This window comes from Sesamum indicum, linkage group LG10, assembly GCF_026168435.1.
Source record: "Sesamum indicum cultivar Baizhima isolate 11 linkage group LG10, ASM2616843v1, whole genome shotgun sequence".
NCBI classification, from domain to species: domain Eukaryota; kingdom Viridiplantae; phylum Streptophyta; class Magnoliopsida; order Lamiales; family Pedaliaceae; genus Sesamum; species Sesamum indicum.
In genome coordinates this window covers 3,153,964-3,173,882 of record NC_142666.1, presented here as the reverse complement: position 1 = coordinate 3,173,882, position 19,919 = coordinate 3,153,964, and the positions used below count along the sequence as shown (strand labels likewise).

The 19,919-nt window shown below is 34.5% G+C and overlaps 2 protein-coding genes across 5 annotated transcripts; one reads left to right on the top strand and one right to left on the bottom strand.

Moving 5' to 3' along the window:
• The first annotated feature begins 1,316 nt into the window (after positions 1 to 1,316).
• LOC105172481 (uncharacterized) lies at positions 1,317 to 13,108 on the top strand. Of its 2 annotated transcripts, none has more exons than XM_011093925.3 (13): positions 1,317 to 1,533; positions 1,903 to 2,134; positions 3,320 to 3,449; positions 3,526 to 3,628; positions 5,249 to 5,372; positions 6,429 to 6,494; positions 7,482 to 7,520; positions 7,914 to 7,994; positions 8,121 to 8,168; positions 10,152 to 10,202; positions 10,317 to 10,385; positions 10,752 to 10,994; positions 12,428 to 13,108. In XM_011093925.3, the coding sequence occupies exons 2-13, from the start codon at positions 1,985 to 1,987 to the stop codon at positions 12,677 to 12,679; spliced, it is 1,356 nt and encodes a 451-aa protein (XP_011092227.1). In that variant the 5' UTR covers positions 1,317 to 1,533; positions 1,903 to 1,984; the 3' UTR covers positions 12,680 to 13,108. The 2 variants fall into 2 exon arrangements, with proteins under 2 accessions (XP_011092227.1, XP_011092226.1); XM_011093924.3 differs by having other exon boundaries at positions 1,881 to 2,134.
• Positions 13,109 to 13,937: 829 nt separating this feature from the next.
• LOC105172482 (SNARE associated Golgi protein family) lies at positions 13,938 to 18,495 on the bottom strand. 3 transcript variants are annotated; one of them, XM_020697169.2, is made up of 6 exons: positions 18,192 to 18,495; positions 17,855 to 17,938; positions 16,202 to 16,471; positions 15,132 to 15,368; positions 14,776 to 14,993; positions 13,938 to 14,544 (listed from the first exon to the last, which is right to left on the bottom strand). In XM_020697169.2, the coding sequence occupies exons 3-6, from the start codon at positions 16,454 to 16,456 to the stop codon at positions 14,286 to 14,288; spliced, it is 969 nt and encodes a 322-aa protein (XP_020552828.1). In that variant the 5' UTR covers positions 16,457 to 16,471; positions 17,855 to 17,938; positions 18,192 to 18,495; the 3' UTR covers positions 13,938 to 14,285. The 3 variants fall into 3 exon arrangements, with proteins under 3 accessions (XP_020552828.1, XP_011092230.1, XP_011092229.1); XM_011093928.3 differs by lacking the exon at positions 17,855 to 17,938 and having other exon boundaries at positions 18,166 to 18,495; XM_011093927.3 differs by lacking the exon at positions 17,855 to 17,938.
• Between the last annotated feature and the right edge of the window lie 1,424 nt (positions 18,496 to 19,919).

The following is a 19,919-nucleotide window of genomic DNA, read 5'->3' as shown; positions in this document are numbered from 1 at the left end:
GCAATTCACCTACTTGTTATTTTTAAAATACAGTAATTTACCTCTGTATTTTTTTTAAATGCGATAATGTACTTTCTTAGATAGAAAGGTCAATCGCTTTACTTAAAAAAAAACATATAGAGCTAAATTGTTATTTTTATTCGTATGAAAGTATTTTGTTCATTTGCAATATCACATTGTGTAAATTGGATTAAGCCCAATATATTTATGGATTAATTACTATCACAGTTCTTGAAATATATCCATTGCCGCAAACACCTTCAAATATTTAAATGTACTAAAAAAATTTAACGAATTTAGCGTAGGTAGTAAAACCATAAGACTTGAGCTAATGTGGTCTTTATAACTTTAAAAATATTTGGTGGAATTTTTTGGCCATTTTTACACCCTAAAACCACATGACCTGATTTAACGATACATCATATTGAATGATTATTCTTATATTTCGAATACGGTATCTCAACATCCGTACATCTAAGTCTAATACTTTACCAAATGTGTTTATCTGTAAGTTTGATCATATCTAACAGTTTAATTTGAATTTTGATGGCCCGATTAACCCATATTATTCAACAATGTTAGATGATAGTTACATCAATGTAATACTAATATTTATAAATATATAGATTTATTACAGATTGTGAACATATATTAATCTCAACTATAAAATATTTTTATGTATGTCAATTGCATTATTCTAAATAATGAATATTTTTCTACAATTTTAAATTGTTCAGTATGAAATTCTTTTTTTGGTATATTTTACTACTAACTAATTAGTAGTTTATATTTATAAGAATAAATTAAATTTCATGCTATATTTTGATATATTTATAACATTGTATACATTATGCATTCTATTTTATTACTTATAAATTTATGTAAAAGTTTGATGATTCCCATAATTTAATCTAGCAATAATAATAACAAAAAAATCAGCTCGAGCTCATAACATAGGAATCAACCTCAAGCTTGAGCTCACAAAAAAAAGTTGAGCTCGACTCGTTAACATCCCTAGGTTTGATTGTAAGTTTTAAAATTTTGCTAAAAAGAGTAACCAACCAAATTAATAAATTTACAAGTGGACCTGCAATAGAAAACAAAATATATATTTAGAAAATTTCAACTAATTTTTTTAATTGTCATAAAGACTATATCAGTGCCACGTCAACACGTGTTTAAAATTGCTTTTCTTCACTATAGTATTTTTATTATTGGGCTCAAAATAGTTGACGAGCATCACATCTTTATGAAGGCCCAAATAAAATCCACTACAGCCCGGCCCAGAAACTGCTTCCTCCTAAACAATAAACACAAACGTCTCAGAAAAGCTCTCGCGCCCATTTTCACTCGCAACAGGATTTGGGTCGGGTCACGCTAATCGGGTCTGGTGCTATCTGTTCCCCCATTATCATCCAATGCTTCCATTTCTGCAATTAAACAAACCTAATAACACAATTTCTCTCTGAATTTCCACCAAGCTATTAATTTTGGGCGGAGGCTCTCGCAATCAGGTGTTCTTGCTTTTTGCTGGTATGGTAATCCTCTCTTTTTCTGTATCCATGCATAAATTTTTTATGTGCGAATACGAATGAACCTGTGGAACTGCTGGTTTGGTACGTATTTATATGCGGAAATGTGGGATTTTAGGTATGGATAGATGGGATGCTTGTGTATTTATGGACTAGGGTTTTGGAACCTTTTTAGGGCGCCAATTTTATTATTTAAATCTGCAATTTAAAATTAGGGTTTCTGACGTCATGCATTTCTATTATTCATGTTTTTGCGAAATTTAGTGCATTTAAAATGCTATCAGCAATGTATTATGGTAAAGATTACGCTGATAAAATGCTAATAGTCATTCCTTTTGTTTTTGGAAGTTTTTACGTGTGGTATTTTTAGTGCAAGGAAGCGGCAGCCACGTGGTATGGTGGCATCCAGATTAAAAAGAGTTGTTGAGTAGACTGGGAGATGAGTTGATGCTATGAGTAGGCTCTCATTTAGGCCTCGGCCCCTTGACTTCAACAAAAAACTCCCAATTATAAAATCTATTAAAGACTTCGAGGATGATGAGGTCCCTACCTCCACTCGTAATTCTCAGATACTCCGTCTTGCTGCGGAGGCTGATAATGAGGTGAGGTATTTATTTCAACCATTGACTTGTAATCTGAGTGAATAGCATAGGATGATTAGTTTTGCAATTATCTTTGTCAGCTTGAGTTTTTTGTGTTTCTTAAGTTTGTGGTACCGTGGATGCCATTTGAAGTATAGATATTTATCAGAGTATTACTTCAAAAAAACGCCAATGGCTTTTCCATTTTTATTATTCATAAGAATCGTCAAACAGTTATAATTGTCACTGCCGTGTAATGGCTTTGAGGTCGTTGGTGGAATAGCAAGTTAGCAGGAATCAGCTAGGGTTTTTGGTTCTAGTCTGCACTGCAATGTGAACCCACTTGGTATGATCTTTGCATTGCCATGCTGCATACTATTGTTTACAAATTATGTAATAGGGCATGTGATTAAATAATTTACACAAGGTAGTTAATGAAGCTTCCTTCTGCTTTTGTGATTATGGTTTTTTTGATCGATTTGGGACTGATTTGTCATCAAGGCGTGCCAAGGGTATAGCTGGTAGTTTAGAGGTCTTAGATTAGATTTAATACTCATCTTTTGCTCTTTCTTGAACACTTGAGGTCAAGAGCAGCCCTCCCAGAAAGAAGGAAAGGGTTTTAGGTCACTCAAATCATCATGATACGGGGCGATAGTTCCAAGAAATATCACTACATTGTTCTAATCTGCAAAGTGCTAAGATTATAATGTAGAACATACAGGAGCATATGGATATGGGTATACTAAGAATGCAACGAAACCGAAATGAAGTCCTCCTAAATAGTGACATGTTGATTCCCGCTCCATGCAGCAGTGGGAACGGATGGGAGAGTTCTTGTTTCTGGTATCATCATATCTGCGACAAATTAATGAACTAATAGTAGCAGCAGGAGGTGATTGAATTTCCTTAATCCACAGAAAAGCGTTGTAATCGGGCTAATTGCTTCTACCTGACTTTCCCTGACATGCGAAAGCAAACACTTTTAGTTCGGTCATATTTTAAGTTTGATTGCTGATTTGGACTTTGTGCAATGTTTTAGACAAGTAAATATTTTTTTTCCCAAAGTGGTGATGTTTACTTCTTGTTTTGCCATAAGCTTTATGCAAGTTACTGAAACTGTGAGGTAAATCTAATAGGCACATCAATTTGGTGAGTCTTAAATGATGTTTATGGATAGATCAACTAATGCCACAGTAACTTTAATAGGTGCAACAAGTACCAGGCAGGAAAACTGCTTCAGAAATACCGACTCCCGAGTTTGTGGTTGTGGATACATATGAAAGGGACTATTCTCGTACCTTCATCCAACCGACATCTTACCTGCGCGCCAGGGGTGGTCAGTCAACTACGTAGCTAGTTGTATTGTTTTTAGATTAACTATATGTTACTATTTTTTATTATGTTTCTGACAGCTCGAGCCGAAATTGGAGAATTTGTTGAATATGATCTTGATAATGAGGATGAGGATTGGCTTCAAGACTTCAACAAAGAAAGAAAAACTCTTGTTGCTGAAAAGTAACTCTTTTATCTTGTATAATCCTTCTGGCATGGTCCTGAATGTCTCTTACATGCATCCTTTACTGACCATCTCTTGGACTGCTTACACTATCATTTATTTTTTGATCTGGAAATAGAAGATGAGCATGGGAACATTCTTCTTTAAGATGCTTTATTTTTTGGTATGTAAAATTAGTTTCCAGCTTACATTCCGTGAACTTGATTCCATTGTTATCCTTTGAAGATTACTGATAAAATCTGATATCTAACAGAACTTCAGTTTACCTACATTGGTCGTTATTCTGTGAACATGAGTGATAGAAGCTGATATAAGGGACATCCTATTCCACTTTTGAGATGCTTGTATCTTTTTGGAATGTAAATTTGCTAGTATGGTTGTTGAAGTTCTAGATAATTAGACTTTTAGTCCCTGCATAGAAGTCCAAATGGAACTTCAGGTCACCTTTAAATCTTCATCATACTTTATTTTATTTTAGCTTGCACTACTAGGTGATTTTTCTTCCAAGCCAACCTATATCAAGTAAAAACAAAATTAAATAAATGTATTTATTTTACTTTAATGTATTTTTATATTGTGAAGTATACGATACATGTACTTTTAAAATTTTGTATGCATTACTTCTCTATATAAAAAAAAATCAATCAGTTACTATATATTTTTATTTATCAGTCTTAATTATTGTATATCCTACGCACACATACATATACACGCGTGTGTATCTTTTTGTGTATTTGGTGTGCATGTATATAATTATCTTGCCTGAATTTATTTATATGAATCGACATTTACTTACACTAAAAAAAATGTGTACATTGCATGTAGAAAAGATATAATTTTTATAATGTAGAATAATAAATAAAGTGGAGAATAGTTATTGCCTTTATAACTGTATGCATTTACTTTGTAAATAATAATACTTTTTAAGTTTTAGTTAACATATTTTTATTCATCAATTTATCTTATGATTGCAATTTAACAATTTTATTGAGATAATACGAATGGAGTGCGTTGCATGTGCTTGTCACTAGTATGTATAAATATGTAAATGAGATCAATTAGTTAATTAATTCTTGGTTATTGGTTATCTTCTATATGTTTTGTGCCACTGATAAATGCAATAACTTGAATTTCAAATAATGTTTGTTTAATATTTATATATTATTATGATTAGTTTCTTATATAATTTAATTCAAAATAAGGACTTTTTTCACAATCTTATTCATAAAACATTGGTGAGTAATATTTATTTATATTCTTCTATAATAAATATATAACAATGTATGTTTTACACATTGTAACTGATTATCTCATACTTTTACATTTTGCTGACTATGACTATAGGAAATGCATTTATTATGACAAAATAGTTATAACAACAGCATAAGTTGTCACAAAAAACTAATATGATATAGGTGATTTATAGACTGCAAAACCCAGTCCAACCCAGTTAAAACCGTAAGGGCTTGGACTAAGCTTTCTAAAAACCACAAACATTAGGTTGGGACGAAAAATTACCTAAATAGGTCCAACCTGCATCGCGTACGCTCTTAGCATTTGGGCGTTATTTGTATGTTCTTATTCCACTGTGTAATCAGGTCATATGTTTTTTGATGCAGATTAGAGACAATTATTTTCAAGTTGGAGGTTTTAGATCATAAGGCTCGTGAAAGAGCAGGAGTTATTACCCCAACACTTGGCTCTCCTATTCCAGTGCTTTTAACCTTTGATGCTGCTGTTGAGGTGAAGATTGCTCTTTCTTAGCCGTGTTCCATTGTTTCTGTGTAATCTTCAGGAATTTTTTATTAGTTCTGTGTAATTTTCTTTTTGGTTGTAAAAGTTCATTCTTCACTCTTTGACATAGATAGGAGCTTAAGGTTTACCATGACCTTGACATAGATAATGGATTCATAGGATGATCTCATTATGTGGTTGGTTTAATATGTTCTCTAGTTTCTTGTATTAAGTAGCTTCTGACTATGTCTTCATTATGATTATACTCCAATGAATTGATGGTAGGGAGATTTATCTGAAAGATGATAGCTCTTGAGGAAGCTCAAATTGTGGGACTAATTTCCTTAAGGAGTTCCATTACTTGGGTGTACGTGCTAACTTATTATTGTGGAATTCCTTGGGTCTTCCTTTTCTGTTATCAAAACTTTGTTAGGGACAAAATATACAACAGGGGAATCCTGCAATCTTGATTTTTACTGGCTAAGCATATTCAATCCCAAAATTCAAAAAGTTGCATACTTGCATTTTTCGGCTTCCAACAATTTTTGCTAAGAAGGCTTATGCCTGGGATACTGAATTTCAAGCTTAATGTTGTTAATATTCTGAGGTGACTGGTTCTGTATTAAAAGTTAATGAGGTGGAGAAAAGGCCCTATTTTGGTAAGATTTTAGTATCTACTACTAAAGGGATGATACCAGATACTGACTCAGTGGCAGAAGTTTGATCATAGAAAAGGAAGTGATGGTTCATAAGTAATAGCATTTGTACACATGCTAAATCATAGTATCACTTTATTGTAGCCTTGAGGAAGGTGGCTGTATGTCTGAGGAAGAATTTGAGATGCGCCATCTCATAAATCAATTCTGGGTGTTCTGATTTCTATCCATATCAATTTCATGGAATTCGGTTGTTGCTCTCCTCTAGAGGCTTATTTTATTATTTCATTGGAGTAGGCATTTTCATATTATTTATTTTGTCGTCTTTTCTGCCTCCTTATTCTTTGCTTCTGTTTGATCTTCTTGTGAAATGATAAATTTTCTAATCATACCTTGATTCACATTATAGGCATTACAAGCTCTTTCCATCAAATATGGAGTTTTCCAATGTATTTATAATTACTGGAAGGGAAAGGTATGCACCACGTCTTGTATGTTCTTTATGATTTTGGCACAAGTGCTACATTAGTTTTATTATGAGAAAAAAAACATCTTATGGTTCATTGTTCTTGTTACGGGTTTTGGTGAATACTACTCATAATTGAAGAGTGATATCTTGCTGAAAAATGGTCCAGTAACTTTATGGACTCAGGGTGTCTAATTTTTAACCAATCAGATACATGATGGCTTCATTAATGCTGTGATGTGCATAATGATACTTCAGGGAAACGGAGATTCTCTATAATCTGAGAGAAAATTGGCCTTTCATAACTTCAGGACTTCTGCTTCGATAAGGGGAATGGTTGATTAGATGAAAAATCCTAATCTATGCTTCAAAGATGGTTTGACATGGTAAAATGCTGCAAAACAAATAATGAGATAAAAATTCATATTTTTCAGATATGAATTAATCTTTACTCTTTGACCTGAAAAATGTCTAGTAATGGGGGATATAAGTTATTGAAACTTTTAAAAATATATTTATTGCATTATTATTATTATTTTATTATTTTATCAGATTTGCAATTACCCAGGCTTATTACTGTCTGATATTCAGATTATGGCACCTGTAGTTGCTAAACAATTATCATCATAAGCTAAGAACGTATGGGACGCCTATGCTAGGGTTTTAAACTGAATGTATCGCTCATACACTTTTTGTAATTTTTATATGGACACTTCTATTTATGATTTGCAATATCATAGTGAAGTTCTAGTATGCCTGAGCAAAAATTATTGGGTAGGTTAAGAATTGTGTCAGAGATCCTTTTATACAAGACTCGTACTCAATATGGAATGGATTTTGGTATCTGATGTGGAACTAAGAAATGGCATGGATTTTGTGGTTTATATTAGCTTGCTGGTTAACAGCCAACTTTTGCATTTCAGGAAGTAGAATAATTCTTTGAAATGAGTTCTCATGTGACATTTTCCCTTTTTCCTCCCACGTTTTCTTTGACAGCGTGAACGATGGCAGAAACCCATTCTTCGGCGTTTGCAGGTTAGTTAGGAACTAATTGAGTATCCTTGTTAAGTATCTGTTTGAAAGCTATGGGAAAGGATCTTGGTTTTCTAACAAATATTCAGGATCACATCCTGCTCCCTCTCCACATATGCCTTGATGGTATTATAGCGTGTAGTATGGAGATGATGGTTTTCTCTCAGAGATTATGAAATTGTTACTGGTGGTTATCTTTTTCTTTTGGGTCTCAAGGACTTAAATTTAAATGCTGATAAAGTTCAGTAAGTTTGAAGCAATGCTGACTTTCTTCCATTCTTGCCATGCCATTTTTGCTTTTAAGTAGCTGGACAACTTGGCTAAGTCACATTAATGAATTTCTTCTTAGAGTGTGTACGTCTAGCTGGTAATAACTCTTCCTTGTAATGTCCACAGCCGCCACCACCAGTTAATGACACCAATCCGTACAATGTATTCAGGCCAAGGGAGAAAGCTCACAGGCTTCACACTAGAAGGGTACGGGATGGTTGATTGAGTACTATAATCTACATTTGGAGTGGTTAATTAAGTATAACTGCTAATTGTTATGTGATATGAGATTGTCAATTAATGTTACTTTATGACTGACCTCTTCTGAAACAGATGCAAAGGAGGGAAAATAATGTGCAATCATTTGAAAAGCTTCGTCAGGTGAGTGCAACTTTCACTTCTAGCTACCTTGAGTTCTCATTAATTTTGTATTGTATGCTTATTTTTGTATAGAGAAATTGAATGGTAACAGAAAATTTTGCATTAGAATATGAAGTACGATATTCAGATGTCTGAAAATCCAGGTCAGGTGAGCATTAGGACAATTTTGTGCTGAGGAGTGTGCATGAAAATGTGAATTCAAATGATCAGCAGATCATTTGAAGTATTAAACATAGTTATTAAAAGTGCTTGTCATGGCGCAAGGATTGCGGGCCCAGCGCCATTTTCAGAAATGGCGCTGGGCTTCACCATGGCTGTGGAAAGGCGCGCCTTCTGCAAGCTCCAAAAGAAAACTGGGTGACTTCACCCAGTTCAATTAAATGGTGATGCAGGAGGAGTGGAGGCGGCAGAGAGCGGCTACAGGGGTGAAGAGGCACGGAACAGGGCGAGGCTTCAGGCGCCGCAAGTAGCAGGCGGCGGGGCTGGAGCGTATGCAAAGTGCCTGCGCTAGGGTTCGGGCACCCCAGGCGCAGGCGCAGAAGTAGGTTCCAGGGAGCTTGTCTCTCTCACTGTGTTTCTATTTTCCATTTGAAAGGAGAAAAGAAAAGAAAAAAGAACTATAAATCCAAAAACAGTAGCAGAAAAATGTAGGGTTTTCTGAACCTTTTAACTTTTTTTTTTAAAGGAAGTAATAGAAAAATGTAAAATAAAAATAGAAAAGGAAGAAATATCCCTCACTAGTTGTTTTACATTTATTTTTTAATGGTATAATGATTAATAAAATTTCTCGTATTTGTATTCAATTACTTGTAAGATATAAATGTATGAATGTATAATTTAAATATGCAAATATGCACCATGCTTTAAAAAGGCTCGCCCCGCCTATGCCATGGCTCCAGGGCACCTTTGCGCCATGACTCGCCGTGTGCCTTTAACAACTATGGTATTGAAATGCTAACCTTATATTTGGATTTGTGTTTTGAGTGTTTTGTTTTGTGTTTTGAAGATAGAGAGACAAAAATAGAGATAAGTAAGTGTGTGTTGAAGATACATGGTATGTTTGGATTTGTGTTTGTGGTAATTTAAAATATTTTAAAATAAGTGGTGTAGGTTTGATGTTGGGATTTGGGGGATAAAAATCACTGTTCATTGTCAAATCATATCTCTTTTATATATATTTTTATATATTATATGTATATATATAAATATTGTATGTTTAATGTTGTATTTTTGGGAGACAAAAATCAGTGTTTATTGTCAAATCATGTCTCTTTTATATTATATATATAAGTGTATATATATATATATATTATATAGAAAGTTGAAAAACAAAAAACCACACAAATAAGGTGTAAAAACACAAAAATAAATATTGGGTGTGTTTTATCTTGTCTCGAAAAATGCGAAAACATGAATCCAGATAAATGGCTCTGTGCTTCTTCTGCTTGCTTCTTTTGACAAAGTAGTTGTTACAGATTTTAATCTGATTTCTTTCTATGAAGTTAAAAAACCGTATCATGCTCTGAGCATCAAAGATGTTTGTCTTGAAATTTCAGTAGTTCCTATTGCCTTGTGTAGACTGAGGTTGAGTTGTAGTATACTGTGCATGTACTTGCATCATTCTTTAGTACTTTCTGGCCTTCATACAGCCTCCAATGTAACCATGATGAGTGATGTTTTGTTAATGCTTGCATGATTTCTTTTTCTTGTAATTTGGTTCATCAACTCAGGCTTTGGTTTCTCATCTTGAGTAATTTATATTTACTAACTCCAAAAGTTACTTCAAGTTCCATTTCATGTCCATTAATCAAGTGAAAAGTGAGGTGCGAGACACTGACCACTGAAAAGCTTGGAGGCGAAAACTTAATAATCAATTTGCAAATCAGAAATGTCAGCTCTTTTGAGTCATAGAAGATCCAACTCATAATCTTAAATTTTGTATTAAAGACTGGATTAATTTATTTGGTTTTTGATCCACTTCAGGTCAGGCGCAACCTTGATCAGGCAAAGACCATCCTGGATGCTTTGATCAAGGTATTGGTACTTATGATTTTATTCTGGTAACATCAATTAGCTTTACATTTCATATGGTGGTGGAAACTTTTGCCATATGATTTGTCCTCATTCCTTTGACATGCTTTCGTGTAGAGAGAAGAGAAAAAACGAGAACTCGTGGAAAGTGAGGTCACCCTCCAAAGAATTCAAATGAAGTACAAGGTTTGCATCATTATCTTGTGCTATGATGGATTTTTGAAATTGTACCATATTACCCTACTTCAATCTCTGATGAACTAATAGATAGGTCTTGCCAAGTGCATCCAGCTAGCTGTTTGTGTGATTCCTTTATGCCTGCATTTTTTTCTCATACAATGACAGGGAGAATATATTTTTAGAATATTTTGTCATCGTGACATGTTAGGTGTTCTTTTTGTGCTTAATGTTAACACCATCTAATTGTTATGTTTGTGGTCTGTGTGCTTGACAAGATGCCTGGCTACTTCATTTTTTTTATGACTGTTTATATCTGGCATTTCATGTGATTTTATAAGTAACTGATGCTCATAATTATTATGGATACTTCAGCATGAAACTGAGCTTCTTGAGGATTCTTTGGCCTTACCTGGATTGCCATCCTTCCCGAGCAAGGTGGGTTCAAGTGAAGAGGAGTTCTTTGATTCTGATGATGTAGCAAACAGCCGTCCAAACAGTCGACTAGTTGTGGTGCAAAATCCTCCTTTCACAGAATCAAAGCTGGTGATGGTTCCTGCAGGGAATGCACGGCGAGAGGCCAGAAGGCGTGTTCCTCATAGTTGGCTTCATAAACTGGTACTTTCTTGCATTTCCTAATAAAACTAATTCGTTTCCAGGCTACACTTTATAAGAAGTTGTGAGAAGCCAATGCACCTGGGTTATCCTAAATGATGTTTTTCATGGAATATATCCCTAATTTTATACCATTTATTGGATGCACTTCAAAAGTGTCATTATATACTCACTGATGGCATCCCTTATAAGGGATAATTGTGTTGAAACCTCCCAGGGAATAGTTAAAATGCCATGCTTCAACTCAGAGAAATTATACTTACTAAATTCCCTGCTGGCCGCTATAAAGCGAAGGACTTGTGTACTTTCCTGCTGACAGTCAGGGAAAAAGAAAAAACGGAAGCTGATAAAAAATAAACTGATCGTGCAAATATTTTTACCTCTTTGTTTAAAGTTTCTAGTTGCAAGAGTTTTTCCTTTGTTTTGCTCTCTTCTTTTGCACAATACCCATAGGCAAGCTCACACGCGGCGCAGGTACAAATATACCCACTCTGACACACTTGAAATTGTACTTATAAAACACGCACATATATGCACATACACAGATCCCGAAACCAGCCGCACTCCCCAAGACAGTAACACAGACAGGAGACATAAAAAGAAAGGACACACAAACACACGTACACAAATAGATACAAAAAATGCACGGTTGGAGACAAGGGAAAGGAAAGGTGAGGGAGGTGGGAAATTGGGGTGGCGGTGGAGGAGGGAGGATGTTGGAAAAAGGGAAGGAGGAAAATGGGTAGCGCATTGTGGAAGAATAGAAAGGGAAAAAAATTTGGAGAGGGGGGGGGGGGATGGAGAAAAAAGAGGAAAAATTAACTACTAGTTAATTAATCAATGAAGTATTAACATATCTTAAATTATATTTTATTTAATGATAGTTAAATAACACTCTACATTACCTTAAAAAAAGTGCGAAAATAATAGAATGAGAAAATACTGAGTGGTTAAGCTATAACTTAGCATTCAATGTCTTTTGTATGAAAAAATTTTAAACATGAAAAGTTAAAAATATTAAAAAGTAAATTTTATCCAGAAATTCTAAAGCTAAAAATTAGTATAATAAATAAGAAAAACATATTGGATTTGAACTTCTAAATAAATATAATTGGAATTTCAAATTTGTAAAGAATAACATTTAGATTCTTTGGATTATACTATAATATGATATACGCCCTCTCACCCAAAGGGCATGCTACCCCAAAAGACTTGAATTTTCACATCTTTTTTACGATGACACCAGTATTTCCGGAACTGGAAAATATTGGAAGGGGTATCAGTGTAAAGCAAACTTTAGTATTAGGGGGTCTAAGTTTATTTATTTCAAATTAGAGGGGTCGGTTCCTTTATTCCATCTATTACGCAAAGGTGTGGACATAAATATCTGTAATATGGAAATTATCTAAACTTGAGCTTCCTCTGTGTTGATGCAGGATCCTACAGAGCCGGCTATGCTGTTCGCAAAGCCATTACTTCCAGATAAATTAGCTGCTGCAGGGATCGTACCTCCATCGGATCCTTCAACACCCAACAGCACGTCTGCTCGCTCATTAAACTTTCATGGAAGGATTGGGCGAGGAGGCAGAATAGTGTTTGATAGGTGGAATCCCCTAATGCATACCCCAGTGGATGGTGGTGACACTTTATATGTACCACCTAAACCTCGCCATTTAGCACATAACTGATCCATGACAAATGATCTCTAAGCATGTCCAGATTGAATTCCTGTCTCATTCGAAAGTCGTCTCCTTTCAGTTGGAATTAGGTCCAAAAAATTTCAGGATGGTGTATACCAGGACGACTAAGACATTGAAACTGACACGAGATTGGTGCAGGCAAAAGCTGAAATTAGAGTACCCCCAAATGCTTTACTCAATCTCTTGTATGATTGTGTTTACTTGGACAGGAAGAAGAGCTCTGTGTTTTAGGTTGAGAGTATGAGCATGGAGTGCAACCGTTGAGCATTTGTTTATCTAAGTTATGCTTATTTAAGTTGAAAGGGCAAAGTTAGCAGCTAGCGTCAATGTATGCTTGTATCTGTAAATGAAAAGTGAAATGACCATCTACTCTCCTGCTATAAAAGAGAGTTACAAAAGATTATTACTCCTGTGAAATCACTAGCTTTCAGATTTTTGCTCATGAATGATACGGGAGTTCCTTGATTCTCTTTTGATGTGGTCAATGAGTGGGGGAAGAAAGCAAGCCTCATGCAAAGATGAAGATTGAGGAAAGAAGAAACGAGCCAAGCCAGTAAAGGATGTCTCTAAACCTCTATTCTGGTAACATGTTGGGGCCATGGACGGGGCTTATCTTTTTTCCGATAAATAGTTTAGCATTTTCAGTATAACTTGTTAGGTTCGATCTCATTACTTAGCACTCTGCCTCGTCCAAGGTTCCTATTACCTGGTTTGCTTTCAGCATTTGTGTCAGGAAAAAAAATGGGATCCTGGGGATGAAATGCCATCGCCACCCAGTATTTGCTCTTGGTTGAATTTGCGGGAGTAGAACTGTTCAATTTTCCTGAAGTCAATCTAAACTAGCTAGAGGACATGCCTGTGAGTTGTTAGATTTTTATGTCCCATCGCAGCAGTTGCAGAAGCGTCTTACATATCTCAATTTGGACAACCTCCGAAAGTTGGTTGTTTTACATGTTGATGTCAATGCCATGCACTCGCCTGTATTCATACTTTGATTAAAAATTGTCATTGCTTTCCATTTTATATAATGTTTGTTTCGAGGTAATAATCCATACATCTAATAAGCTTACAAGCATTACAACTATAATCAAAATGTTTTAACACTTTTCTGATGCCTATCCGCATGATGGAACAGAGAAATAAAAAACTTGACTTTCCTCCTGTGTTTCTTCCTATTCAATTATATACCAACGATTTTCATACATGATAAAATATCATGGAATAAAAGACATAATAAAATGAAATATACAAGAATCTCAAAGTATTTACTTTATATGAACATTACTTTCGTTTTTTCTCATGTGTCAACAAAAATTAGGTTCCTACTGTTTTCTTTCACTCTCCAGTCATTTACGGAACACCCATCTCTAGGTCTCAAGGTTCTGGGATCCCAGGTGGACAGCGTGGGATTCAGTTTGAACTCACCTGCTTAAAGATAGACAAATCCGTATTCAGACATCAGATTTTGTGGGAATAGATAGTCCATACGTTATCTAGTCACCCCGGGATGGACAACAATAAATCAGAATTCCCATCCATATTTGAATCCTTTTCACTTATAATAAGAGACTTCAACTAAGCCAAAGCTATACACTTAAGGCATTGTAAAACCAGCTTTGAATTTTTCGAGTGGAAGCTTGCGCAGCTCAAAACTGCTGCTACGATGGACGGTAGGGACTTCCCCGTTGGCCTCTGCCACTTCAAGATCATTCAATGTTCTCCTAGCATAGATGGTGAAAGCAATTGTAGTGATGATTGCAACAATGAAGGAAATGGTATTGTAAATGATCTCCACTGGAGTTAGTTGGTGGTTCCTATATTTGACGTCTGCTAATGTCCTTATTAGCCGACCACTGCATAAAAGTAGACCCAAAGAGGAACCAAAGCCCAAGTCAGCAACGAAAACAAGAAAATGAAATAGAACGTACAAACTATGCAAAAGGATGCTTAATTCTGGTTTATTAATTAGAGACTAATTATACTGACTGGAGAACAAAGCTCCAATGAGTAGAGGGAGCATGCACGGGTACGTGTGTGTGTGTGTGTGAGAGAGAGAGAGAGAGAGAGAGAGAGAGAGAGAGCACCTGTAGATGTAAATGAAGGATTCTGGTATCATCCCTGCAACTGATCCACATAAATAGGGCCAGAATCTCATATTTGTCACTACAATAGCGTAATTGAAGATTGTGTATGGGAATGGCGAAATCCTAAAAAGTGCAACCACTTTAAATTGATGGAACCAACTTCCTTCTCCAGCCAACCTTAGCATAGCTGCCTTTTGAGGCCATTTCTTCAACCATTGCTGAGGATGCACAAAGACACCAAAACTTTTGGTAAATGGCATACATAGAGGCAAATGTGCAAAATAAAAGCTATGCCATACAGAAAAGCGCAAAATATATAAACGACATCATGAAGTGTTAAGAGCAGTTTGTCTTACATGAATTCTGTCACGAAAGGTTAAACCGATCAAGTATGGCAGGACCATTCCAATGGTTGTTCCAACCATGATTATGACAAACCCCAAGCCATATCCAAAAATCATCCCAGCCAACCACATGGAAGGACCAGAAGGAATTAGAACCACAGGGAACAAAGCCAGAGAACCTATAAGTACAAGTGCAAGCACTGGACGACCAAATGCAGTGGCTTCCCATTGCAAGAGTGGAAAAAGAACCTAATCAGAATTATGGAATTAAAGGTCAGTCACTTAAGATTTTGTAAACGATGATAAAATATCATGTATGAAAAATAAAAGTTAAGCATAATGCTTTTTATAAATGATACTAGAACTGCAGCCTTATGTTTGATCTACAATTTCTTTAGCTTCTGTTAGGACCTATTATTGTCTGAAATGTGCCACTGCACAGAATACCAAGAGTAGACAAGCAAATTTATCCTAATAGTTGATAATCAACATTGTTTAAATTCCAACGACAAAAGCCAAAATGTTTGGAGAGCATCAGCTTCAATGCCACTTAGATATACCCAAAGGTACTAATCTCTCCAACTGAAAGGATAGCAATTGGACTGTTTGCTTCTACTGCAAATCTTTTGAAGCATGAAGGACTGAACCATTCCTTCCAAGGAAATAATAAAATAAATGATGCCATCATATTATCATTAAGATAATATTTTATCTTAAGATTTTACATGTGTTGCCATAACTTCAAGTAACCCTCAATCGGACTCCAATAATAAGATAGAAAAAAGAAAAGATTAAATACAGAAAACAAAGGAAGAACGGAGGAAAAAAGGTCTCCATAATTGCTGTTCTTCGTCAGGAAGAAGAGCAAAAGAGAAAAAGTTGCTTTTCCTTGGTGCATCTAAAGAAGCTCTTTAATGGATGCAGATTCATGGCTATGAAATTTGTTGATATATATTAAGCCTCTGAGCATCTTTAAGAGAACAGCAAAAGTTACCAAAAAATCGCTTTACAGCTAAAGGGTCTGCGACTCTGCAGAAGGAAATACATGAAACATATATACTCAGAATTTGAAGTTAACCTACCTTCTCTGCAAGAAAGGGCACTCCCCACTTAATGAATATAAGAACCGCTATTACGGTGATTACAAACCATAATAAGGCCTTGATCCACCGTATCAGAGACCTTTTTCTTGATTGCCATTGAGATTCTGAATCTGTTTCAGCTACCCCTGGTTCATTTGATATAACCAATCTTACATACTCACTATCTTCCCGTACTTGACCCCCGCTGTTATCATGCTTTTTCTCAAACTCCTCAGTTGAATTGGGCGTTTTCATTGAGACACCAGATATCTGCCAAATAGAACACAATATGCATGGCAGATAAGTCATCATGGTCATGCATTCCTTATATTCCAGAAAAACGAGGAACGAAATGTTCACCATGAATATTAATTCCTTAATTTTGAAATAATAGGTTATGGACTACAAGCCCAGGTACGGATACCCGCATAATATTTTCCACAAAGCGTGAAGAAGATACCGACCACATTTGCAACCATGATGCCGTGAAGGCATGCAGCAAAGCGCCAATTACCAAATTGTGGGATGAACAAATGCTTAAGGACCACGGGGAGAAAGGTCTTTATGGATTTCCTTTAATCATGATTCAAGAAATTTGATTAATAGGGTAAAAATATTGGTCATTTATCGTTTGGTTGATTAGTCATGTGACAACTATTGAGTGAACTCTTGCTTTGTGTCCTGTTTCCAGGTTCATTTTCAGGAACATGCACTTTCAAGCACATATTCTTCTAGATTACAAGTGTATTTGGTAAATAAGAAACCATAAGTGGAATATCCTGAATGTATTCTGCTCCAAGATTTATATGATTGTATATATAACAAAGACACCAATGCAAATATACTCATGTTATTGCCTAGTTAGAAGGAAATAACATGAGCACTGATTTAAAATGTTTCGGTTGCATATTATGTTGCAACCTTAAATTACAAGATAAATGCAAAGAAAATGCTGTTGCCAAACCATTTCTTGGAGTTTATATATACATAATAACCAGCAGCATATATACATCAGTTCGTGCACTATGGGACAATTGTGCATATTGGAGTTACTGTACATATATAAGAACTACATGAAGTTTAACAATCCATTACTGTTCAAGGTTTTCGCTGTCTTGGTACCTAATTTTCATTTTCGACTGAACAAAACTCAGAGCAAACTGCTGAAAAAAGATAAGGAAAATAAAATCCTCCCCTGACAGCATATATAAACTATTACTGCATGGACAAGGTCTAACTAGAACTTAACATTGAGTGCTAGGAGCCATTAGTTGGTCAGGTAACGAATCAAAAGCAAAGGAAAGACAAATATGTAGATTTTCAAGTTGAAAGCCTAAAGTACAAATGAAGAACAATACACCGATGCTGCCATAATAACAGAAATAATACGGCCTCACAACAAGAAAATATTCAACCGCACAATCAGTGGCACAAAACCATTACATGTTTGTAAAATTTTTAAATAACCAAAGACATGTTTGCAAGAACCACAGTTACATCAGCAAAATCTCAAACTGTGCCATGTTCAAATTTCAACCAACACATATTGGAACAGAAAAGGAAAAATGTATGTGTGCACATACAACCTTTTGAATCCACATAAATAAATCAAAGTAAATAAAGTCCCACAATGCATTCTCATCAAATACATACATAAACCTTCCAAGGTCCACCTTCAACGTAATTTTTGTCCACCAAGATTCAGAAAAGAAACAACCTTTCAACTGTTCAGCAGCCCTAAAACACAATAAACACTTGTAGTTCTTTAAGGGCATGCATCACCAACATAATCAATCAAAACAAAGAGGGCCACCAGAAAATCAGCCCTAAAATAAAACAAAGCTTCACACTCCAACAAAAACAGAAGGAATCTTTACACTTGAACAAACCAAACCAAAACAAAAACACTAAAAACAACTTCAAGAACACCAAACCTTGAAAAATCAACCATATTCAAGACTCACTCAAAACAGAAAACGAAGCGTCACACCTGCGATCACCGGCTTGTGATTATCCCTTTTGCTTTTTCCTCTTCCTAAGGTGATTTTTCAAGAAATTTTCCTCTCTCTTGCGTCCAAGGCATCATCAACCCTTTACACAGAAGAATCCTATTTGCTGGGACAATTGGGTAGTGGGGAGAAAAGGGAATTGCAGGTGGTGAGCGTTGCGTGTTTTTCTTGCTTCTCACTCGAATCCATTTTCCTTTTCAAGATTTTGACAAAAACAAAAGGAAGAAGAGAGAGAGAGAGAGAGAGGCCTACCTCCCCTGACCTTCAAACTTTTCTCGCCCTCTTTTCAAGATCAATTACTTAATTATTTAAATTTATCATTAAATTCGTTTTTATTTTAAAAATAAATTTAATTAGAATAATAATTTAATTTTTTAAACAATCTTACAATTTTATAATTTTTTTTCTTTCGCCCACTATTTCTTTTTTTTCTCCCATCAAATGTATTCATATTTATATTTTTTTATAAACTTATAATTACGATATATTCTTTCTCTATCACTTAACCTGTTTTTTTTTTCACAGACTTTTTTTTTTCTTATTGCAGTTTTTTTTTTCTCCATCTCACGTCGCAATTCTTTCTTAGCCATAATTACACTCGTTTCTTCTGAAATTTTATGTAATTACACATAGACCCTCTATAATTTAAAAAAATTATATTTAGCACCCCAAAAGTTTGCTTTCATCCAATAAATAAATTTCTCTATTAATCATAATTAATTGAATTTACTGATATTAAAAATAATAATAAAAATTTATATCTATACTCAATCGACTTATTACTTAATTACCTTTAATATAATTCACTCATAATAATAATATCATATTTGGTTGTTTTCTTTGAATGTGCACTATTAATAAATTAATATATTAAATTAATATTTAAATTTGAACGTATTGAATGAAAAGACGACGCAGCCATGATTTGAATATTGAAGGGGGGCTAAAATAAAGTAATCAAATTGTTATCTAGAAGCATTAAATAATAGCACGGCGTTCACATGTACCAATGAATGAAAGCTCTTTATAATAATAATAATAATAATATATGTTTAGGTACGTCTATTATTAATTTAATTTAATTATAATATATTAGTAGTAAGAAGATATTGCTTTGCTCCTAAGAAATTAAATACGTGGGATCATTTCCTTTACACCTATTATTTATAATTTATTTATACTAATCATTCATGTCTTTTTTCTTATATAATTATAGAAACAACGCAGGCAGACTAAATTACAAAGATAATTCATGTAATGGTATTGACGTTGATGAACAATATATGTGCCATTTTTTTCAAAAATTATAAATAATTTGTGTCGATAATTTTTCAAAAGATAGAGAAGATTTTTGTAAATAAATACAAATGTGGTCTAAAATGACATCCAATACTCCTCTATTATAATAATTTTTTAATACTCAAATTTACCCTTTACTTTATTTCTTCCTTTTAAAAATTCTTGATCAAATTAATAATTTCAATATTTTTGTAACTATCGACTACTCCATATTTTTTTTTTACCTTACTTCTCTATATTTATTATAATTTATAATTTTCACAAATTCTTTTTTTATTATTTCATACCAAAATTCTTTTTATATATTAAGGGAAGCAAGTCATTATTTAGAAAGAGGTGGTGGTGTGGTCAGTGGTGTGGTCCTACAAACATGAAACAACAATGGTCATTCCCTTTATGTGAATATTAGT